The sequence below is a fragment of the Chiloscyllium plagiosum genome, chromosome 30 (assembly GCF_004010195.1).
Source record: "Chiloscyllium plagiosum isolate BGI_BamShark_2017 chromosome 30, ASM401019v2, whole genome shotgun sequence".
Lineage (NCBI taxonomy): Eukaryota > Metazoa > Chordata > Chondrichthyes > Orectolobiformes > Hemiscylliidae > Chiloscyllium > Chiloscyllium plagiosum.
In genome coordinates, this window is record NC_057739.1 from 7,661,006 (window position 1) to 7,670,545 (window position 9,540).

At 42.6% G+C, this 9,540-nt stretch overlaps 1 protein-coding gene across 1 annotated transcript in view; it reads left to right on the forward strand.

The window, feature by feature from the left end:
* Positions 1-1,092: 1,092 nt before the first annotated feature.
* LOC122564748 (neural proliferation differentiation and control protein 1-like) overlaps positions 1,093-9,540 on the forward strand; it is a 195,139-nt gene continuing 186,691 nt past the window's right edge. Inside the window, exon 1 of the mRNA XM_043719908.1 lies at positions 1,093-1,335. Within this exon, the coding sequence (XP_043575843.1) occupies positions 1,257-1,335 (79 nt within the window). The 5' untranslated portion in view covers positions 1,093-1,256. The remainder of the gene's footprint in view (positions 1,336-9,540) is intronic.

Below are 9,540 nucleotides of genomic sequence, written 5' to 3' on the forward strand. Positions count from 1 at the left end.
TGTGAACTGAAATAATTTGCGTTACAATAACCTCACCTGAGGATATTTTTCACTGTTGAACAACTGTTCTATTCCTACCCAAGAGGGACAATGTTAGATATAATCTTTGATTTTTATGAGAGAAAATAATAATGACCAGGAGTAATAATGGCCAGCAACTGATAATAACAACAACCAGGTATTTTACAATAATGGGCAGTCATAACGATAACAACCAGAAATGATAATAATGTATGGAAGAATAATAATGCCAATTACAGCAATCAATAATAACATTAATCCCAATAATAACAATGGAGACTAATAATAACCATGAATAACAATGATACTCATAATATCACCCCTGAATAAAATTAATAATAATATCAATGAGAGTATAAAATAATGACAGGTATAGGTAGGGTTAATGGTAGGTGCATTTTCCTTGGGATGGGGGATTTTAAGAATAGGGGGCCCATTTTTAAGGTGAGAGGAGAGAAATTTTAAAAAATGACATGGGGGCATTTTTTTTTACACAGAGGGTGGTTTGGATGTTGAATGAACTTCCTGATAAAGTGGAAGATGTGGTTACAATTACAATGTTTAAAATACATTATTTAGATAAGTCCATGAATAGGAAAGGTTTGAAGGGACATGGGCCAAGTGCTGGCAGGTTGGATTATTTTAGTCTGGGATAATGGTCGGTGTGGACTGGTTGGACCGAAGGGTCTGTTTCTGTGCTGGATGACTCTATGAGAGACAATAATAATTATAACCAAGAAAACTACCATTAATAATTAACAATAGATAATAATAAGATGCTGGAAACAATGATAAAACTACTAATCATAATATTAGGAATGATAATAGTGTCCATGCACAATAATATTACTAAGAACAACAGTTAAAGCAGTGAGCCATGATATGCATTGTCTCTCCCCTTGCTCCATGTCACTTAATATTAGTTCTGAAGAAGGGTTACTGGATCCCAAACGTTAACTCTGACTTCTCTCCACAACAGATGCTGCCAGACCTGCTGAGCTTTTCCAGCAACCTCTGTTGCTGTCCCTGTCATTCAAACCGTACCCAATCCCCGCCCCGCCAGCTGACGCATTGACGCACTGTACGCGCTGACGCATTGGGCGTGTCGGACGTCAGGCGCGTGTCCTGGTTGCGTAGCGACGGGGCGGCGAGCGCTGTCGAGTTTGTCCGTCAGTGCGGGCGGTAATGGCGCCCGATCCGTGACCGTGACCGTGTCCGGCCTCGCATGTCCTACCATGCGGCGGAGTCCCGGAGGCAGGCCGAGCGCCCGGGCCGTGCTGCTCGGAGCTCTGGCCCTGCTCTTCAGTCAGGCAGGTGAGTGTCATCGGCCGGCGGTGAGGATGGGACCAGGGAGCGCCTCGGGCTGACGGACCGACCGACCGACCGACTGACCACCGGCTCGGGCTGACGGACCGACCGACCGACCGACTGACCACCGGCTCGGGCTGACGGACCGATCCGCTCCGGCCAATAGACTGACCAATCCCCCCCCTTCGGCTGACCGCCGCCGGCCCAGGGGTGAGTGTCCAGTGGCCGTCGGTGCGGCTCCAGCCAATGTGAGTGACCAGTGGCTGGGCTCGCTCCGGCCAGGCCAGTTGGCTGACTGACCGTCCGTCCCTGTCTCCTGAAAACCTGTGTAAACAGTGTCGGTGGAGGCAGCAGGGGTGAGAGAGTGGAATGACCCTGAAGAGGTGATCATCTAAAGCACCCTCTATCTCGGTGAAGTCTCAGAATTATTTATAAATATGTATTTACAGGCGTTAAAACGGCATTTGTATCAATCACAAAAAAACCCTAAACTAAACACGAACCTAAAGTGTAATACATCATGCATCCGCGGTAGTTTGTTGGAAGGCAATGTTAATATAAATGTGGACTTGACGCACCTTTAATTTGACTACTAACAGTCAGAGCTAATTTCAAGCCAACTCCATCAAACTAGTGACTATTTAATACATTTTTTTGTTTACGTTCTCCCCTGCGGAGAACTTTGAGACTGATTCAAAATGTGTAATTTCTCGGTTTATACAACTGGAATATTAGAAATCAAAACAAACTGGAGCAACAGTGGAACAGGTATTGGATGTATTCTTCATAAATAGTGAATTTTGGGTCTGTTCGGAACGATTTATGATTGTGCTTATAGGTGTTAGAGATGCGTTAAGAGTCAGGATAGTCAGAAGCCACTGGCAGATCAAAGCATCAACTCAAAAAACAATAGAAACAACTGATCGGGAAAGACGCATAATCATAAGTCTAAACCCTTATAACTAAAATAATATTTTATAGTAAAGTATTTTGATCCGGTATGTTGTGAACGATTTCTTAATGTACGTTTGCATGACTGTGGTAATGAAAATAAATGTTTTTGAGGAGGGAATGTGTTAGTATCACATTGCCCTGGGTTAAGTGTTTGTGTTGTAGAAAAGAAGTGCCTTGTGCGCAGATAATTTGAGTTAAGGAAAATTTGCTTACACTTGTTCACGTTGAATTTGTGGTTAACTGGTTTTTCTCCATGCATTTTAACAATGTAACTTTGTTAGTAAGAAATACTGTGAATCGTTGTGTTGGATATTATTATGTTTTTATCCTATCTATTTAAATAAATGGTTGTAGTTGCAGGCAGGCAATATTACAGCAGTACGTTCATTAGATTGAGACTTGTTTAAGACAAATAAAAAATAGATTTAGTGAAATTCTGTATTTGGGGATGTTATGATTAAGATAAATGTTTATTTATGTTTCTGTTTAACAGTTTTATTTAATTGGCTGAAAGTTGTGTTTTTTAGTATTTTCATGCTTACTCTGAATTTGCAAGTTGGTTAGAGCTACAGATATCTTAGTAATATTAGTTCTTCATCTAATTTGATTTGATGAGAGAAGCTTTTGTTGTGGCATGCCTTGTAAGATATTTACCAAGTTTGTGGGGGAAATTGACCTTTACCTAGAAAATGACAAATGAAGGAGTTCGAAGAGGCAAATTGTAATGTAAATGATAAAATTAAGTTTAGATTGTGTACCAGGAACAGAATAATAACAGTAATTACCATATATGACGATTCATATATTTTACAAGAAAAGGCATAGTTGCACTTTGCTTTTTTCTTGTGGGTGTATTGCATTTGATAGATACAAAGCACTTATTGTAGACTCTAATTTAGTGGGAATGGTATTTTTCTGGTGATTGATCATGATTAATGAGTACCTATAGCCCAATATCTATTTGTTGCGATTCAAAGGGCTTTACCATTATTAGAAAGGTGGCTCTGATTGGATCTTTTGCAGAAATACATTGGACAGATTTTTAATTTGTGCTATTCTGTATGTTTTGTGTAAATTACATTGTGAAGATCTGACCTTTGGTAGTGTATCTTATTGATTATAAATCTAGAGTTGTGAGGAAGGAGCTGAATTATTAGCCTCTTGAATTACTGTGATTTATCTGGGGCATTTCAGCTTGTGTCACCAGGCTTGGCAGCTTCTTTAAATTCTTAAAACATCAGAATACAGTATTTAAATAAAAAAATATAGTCAAACTGGGAGGAAGACCATATTGAATGAAAGGGTGTTGATGGTAAGGATGAGGGTGTTGATGTTTTGAGTGTGCGAGGACCTTACCTGCTTTGGTGAAGTTTGTGTTCATCAAAGTGAGAGATGTTAGTGTTAATGTGGAGTGCTTTTCCATATTGTGTAGGAGAAAGTGAGGATTGCAGATGCTGGAGATCAGAGTCAAGAGTGTGGTGCTGGAGAAGCAAGGTCGGTCAGGCAGTGTCCGAGGAGTAGGAGAATTGATGTTTCAGGCACAAGCACTGATGTTCCTGGCAAAGGGCTTATGTCCATAATGTCGATTCTCCTGCTCCTCAGATGCTGTCTGATCGACTATGCTTTTCCAGCACCACGCTCTTGACTCTTTTCCATATTGTCACCTAGTGATAGCTTCTAGTTGTTATACAGAATCAGTTGCATTATTATTGTACCTTGTATCTCTGAAATTCCCAGGAACGTTTGTACAGAAGGAGCTCCATGATGGTCTTCAATGTTCGTTTGAACAGGCAGGAGCAGCATTGTTTCACTGTTCTGTTTGAAGGACTGAAGACTTTCACAAGACACTGAAGTGTCAGTTTTGATAATTTATTCCAGTTCTGGAGAGGTTTTTGAACCCGGAGCCTTCTAATTGGAAATTGTGCACTATCCAAACTGCTTCGCAATGACTTTTTCTATTCTGTGCTAAAAATGTGTCTTAATACAAGACCATTGAGCTAGGTAGCAGCATTATATTTCCTTCTATCCCAAGGATATAAGTATTAAGAGTTGGGAGGTCATACTGCAATTGTACAGGAAGTTAGTGAGGCCACTTTTGGAATATTATGTGTAGTTCTGGTCTCCTTCATATCAGAAGGATGTTGTGAAATTTGAAAGGGTTCAGAAATAATTTACAGGGATGTTGCCAGGGTTGGAGGATTTGAGCATAGGGACAGGCTGAATAGGCTGGGACTGTTTTCCCTGGAGTGTCGGAGGCTGAGGGGTGAGCTTATAGAGGTTTATAAAATCATGAAAGGCATGGATAAGGTAAATAGACAAAGTATTTTCCCTGGGGTGGAGGAGTCCAGAACTAGAGGGCATAGGTTTAGGGTGAGAGGGGAAAGATATAAAAGAGACTTAAAGGCAACTTTTTCACACAGAGGGTGGTACAAGTATGAAATAAACTGCAGGAGGAAGTGGTGGAGGCTGATCCAATTGCAACATTTAAAAGGCATCTGGATGGGTACATGAATAGGAAGGGTATGGAGGGATATAGGCCAAGTGCTGGAAAATGGGGCTAGATTGGGTTGGGATATCTGGTCGGCATAGACGAGTTGGTCCGAAGGGTCTGTTTCTGTGCTGTACATCTCTGACTCTAAATGCAGGCAGTGCTTTGCTAGCAATCCAAATGGCTATTTATCTTGTTTTGCTTTCAAATTAGTGTTTTTTGTGAACATTCTGATGTAAGTTTGATCTCCTGTGTAATTAAACAAAGTAGTAGTCCATTCTAAATTACAGATATCTAAATTACCAGAAATGGTGATAGCTTGCAATTAGAAACCAGAAGTTTATTTTGTTCCTCCTTTCTCCTTTTCCACAAACCAACCCTGTAGTTGCATTATCTGAGATCAGTTTCCTCAGCACAAACCAGAGATTGTGATGAAAATTTCCAGATTTAAAAACCTGATTGCATTTTTGACCTGTGACAAGTGTAGTTTTCCGATCAATCCTTCAATTGTTGATTGTGTCCTGGGTTCCCAGTGTTGCCGGAATTGTCCACTTGCTGTTTGTTTTTCTCAAAGTCAATTTGCCTGTTATTAATGTTATTGGCTGACTGCCAGGAATCGTCTCAGTGTAGCTCAGTGAAGATTTTTTTAACATGCTTCGCACCAGTTCTGCACTTCCCTTGAGAGTGATGGGTGAGGTGAGAAACCTGCTTGTCCTCCACCTCATGGTATTGCATTGCCTTTTCTACTACATTAGAGCAAAACCTTGCTCTGCAAGTGTGGAAAGTGAGTATCGAATTGTAGCATCATGCATGCTTTGATATACAGGTTTCTTTAAAGTATGGTTAATAATTTGTGGAATCCATTAATTTATTATAGTAAGAGTAGAAAGACATTACACACTGCTAGTGCATTTATCAGTGCTGTAAATAAACTTAATAGATGGCTGGAATATTGTGGCCAAGCTGGTCATCACACTTCAGATTGGACATGAAAACCTTGGACAGAATACTGAAGAGATTCACTAGCAAGGTTCCAGGGATAAGAGATTAGTTACATGGATAGCTATGGTTCTTAGAGCAGAGAAGACTGAGTAGACCTCAAACCTTTTACAATTGGGAGAGGTTCAGATAGATTAAAGAAAGAGCCGTCTCCAGTAGCTCAAAGCTTGATAATCAGAGAACACATTTTAGGTGATGAGCAAATATCCAGAGAAAATATGAGGAATTTTTTTTATGTTACAGATGTCAGGGACTTGGAAAATTCTATCTAATGGGATGAATGTTGGTTTAGTGGTAGCCTTTTGAAGGAACTTGGATGACTATTTGACAGAAACTGTTGGGGGAGAGGATGTAATGCAATTACTTTCAGAGAGTGTTTGTTCAGACCTTATGGGCTTCATTCTTCATTCTTCAATTATTCTAAAGCTTTGTGAAGCAACAAGGCCAGCTGGAGGGGAACAAAGAAAAAGCTTGCATTAATGCAGCACCTTTCACATCCTCAGCACATCAAAGCTTCATAACCAGTGGTTAATTTTCAAGTGCTGTTGTTTTAGTAGCAAATGTAACAGCCATTGTGACCAAAAAGTCCTTACAACTGCAAATGAATGACTAGATAATTTGATTTTGTTGATTTTTGAGGGAGTGAGTCTGACAATGCCATTTGTTTTGTAAAGTGCCATGGCAATTTTAATGTTCATTTGTGCAGACTGTGCATCAGTTTATGGTAGTATTCTAGAGAAAGCACCTCTGATAATCCCACAGTCTTGTTTTGAAGTCTATATAGTTTTTTTTTACTTGAATCCATAGTTTTCCAAATTTCTAATCTTACATTAATCAGATATGAATGTTCAAACAATTGTGCAGTATAACCATGTATTTCATCTCTGATATAATATTGGAAAGCTGACCTGTTGTCCTATTCAGATCTTCCTTTGGTCACATTTACTCAAGATCCCACCAATACATTTACAATCTTCCATTTGTCTTTTTCACTCAAATGTTTTGCATTTTTGCATCCTCAAGTCTGGAAGCTGCATTCTAGATCCCACAGGGTCTGCGATTGTGCTGCTCATTGACCACCACACCTGGCTTAACCATGATGAACAGCCCTATATCTGTCACTTTATGATCAAATTCTTCTCATGTTTCAGGATCGTTATCAATATAAAGGAGATCCAAGACTCTTTGGTCACAATACTAATACAAGCTGGGATAGGAAGTCAACTGTATATTCAATAGACAATAGGTGCAGGAGTAGGCCATTCTGCCCTTCGAGCCTGCACCACCATTTAATATGATCATGGCTGATCATCCTTAATCAGTATCCTGTTCCTGCCTTATCTCCATAACCCTTGATTCCACTATCATGCCATTTGCATCATAGCAAATACCGGGCTGACCAATCCTCGATCCCCTTCACCGTCAGGACCGACCACCTGAAGGTGCTGGGCATTTGGTTTGGGGGGACTGGGGCGTGCACCAAGTCTTGGGAGGAGCGCATCAGCAAAGTGAGGCAGAAACTGGGCAGATGGAAGCTACGGTCGCTCTCCGTCGCGGGAAAAAACCTGGTCATCAGGTGTGAGGCACTGTCATTGCTGTTATACGTGGCACAGGTCTGGCCTATTCCCAGAACCTGTGCCGCTGCAGTCACCTGGGCCATCTTCCAATTTATATGGAGGTCAAAGATGGACCGGGTCCGAAGGGACTCGATGTATAAAGATCTGATCAACGGGGGAAAAAAATACATTCAATGCCACCCTCACCCTGATGGCCACCTTTGTGTGTGGCTGCACCAAGCTGTGCGTGGACCCCCGGGAAGCAAACACCAAGTGTCACTACGTGCTGAGGTTCTACCTGTCCCCGGTGTTGCGAAGGATGGGCCTGGCCTCGCTGCCGCGGAACGCTCCGAGTAGTTGGACCGTTCCGTATCACCTGTTCTTTGTGGAGAAGTTTATGAAGAAAAACACCTTTGACCACAAGTCCATCAGGAAGTGGTCAGCACGTAGTGTCCTTGAGACCCTTCGGGAAAAGGAGAGGGCGGATCCTATCGAGCGGTTCCCTGAGCAGACTGTCAAAGCCATTTGGCAGAATGCCTCATTGCCAGAACTTTCCAACAAGCACCAAGACATGGCTTGGCTGGTGATGAGAAGGGCTCTGCCTGTGAGATCCTTTATGCACGCCCGGACTCTCAGCCGCACCGCATGCTGCCCTCGAAGCGGCTACGGTGGGGGGAACGAGACTGTCTCACACCTCCTTCTGGAATGTGCTGTGCAGAAGAAGTCTGGAGAGGAATGCAGTGGTGTTTGTCGAGGTTCGTCCCGAGCAGCGCCGTGATGCGGGACTCCGTGCTCTACGGCCTGTTCCCCGGGACACACACTGAGACGAACATGTCTGGAGGATCATCAACTCGGTGAAGGACACTCTCTGGGCGGTCCGAAACCTGTTGATCTTCCCTGGCACATTCCAAGGTCCAGGACTACGTGTTGAGGGACGTGCTGAAGCTTGGGGCAGCTGCCGCGAAGGTGCGGTGGAGAAAGACCACCGTGTAACATCTGCCTGTCTAAGAAGAACAGGGGGCCCACGCAGTCATTTGAGCTCTGTTGATGCCTCAGCTAAATATGTAATCCGTACAGACCTGTAAATATGAATGATTACTCGGTCTCTGTATACCAAGAAATGGAATGTTTACGGATGTATGGCATGACCAATTGTACAGATCATCAAAATACTTTATGAATAAAGTATATTTTTGAAATAAAAAAACTCATAGCAAATACTATGACATGCCATATCCCATTGAAGGGAGAGACACTTCATTGGCATACTCAAATCAGGCTCCAAAGTGGGAAAAGTGGCATTATAATGGAAGTTGGAATTGCTTGCGTAAAAGTGGCACCTTTACAGCATTCAGCCTGGGTGTGGAACAGCTTTTCCTATCCCCTCATAGAGCTGTTTGACTTCTCTCTTACCAATTGTGGCCTTTGCATTTGTTCAATTCTTGCTATGTAGACTCGCCCCAGTCAAATTTCATGTGTTCCAAAGGGGTCCCTGCCTCTGACCTTCCTGTCCAGCGATCAAAAGCTAAAACACATTACTGAAATGCTAGTATTAAAATTGGTGGAACCACAGTTTCTTGACCTCAACCCTGAAAGTATTGTGATTTTTGCATTGCTAAGCTGCCTGCTTTGACCATGTCCCATTCATCTAGCTTCATTATTAACATCTCCAATGTCAGCAAAAGGAGCTTTTGGATGTTTTCAGAGATTCACCACTGAACCATTGCTGTTGCATTCTCTAGTTTACCTCAACTCCCTCAGACATTATGCAATTTACTTTATTGCTATTATCAGCTAGTCTTAAACCAAAGAGAAAGTGAGGACTGCAGATGCTGGAGATCCCCAGAGCTGAAAATGTGTTGCTGGAAAAGCGCAGCAGGTCAGGCAGCATCCAAGGAGCAGGATAATCGACGTTTCGGGCATGGGCCCTTCTTCAGGAATGAGGAAAGTGTGTCCAGCAGGCTAAGATAAAAGGTAGGGAGGAGGGACTTGGGGGAGGGGTGTTGGAAATGCGATAGGTGGAAGGAGGTCAAGGTGAGGGTGATAAGGTGAGGGTGATACGGTGAGGGTGATAGGGGGAGGGTGATACGGGGAGGGTGATACGGTGAGGGTGATACGGTGAGGGTGATACGGTGAGGGTGATACGGGGAGGGTGATACGGGGAGGATGATACGGGGAGGATGATAGGCTGGAGTGGTCAGGAAGAAGGTTGCA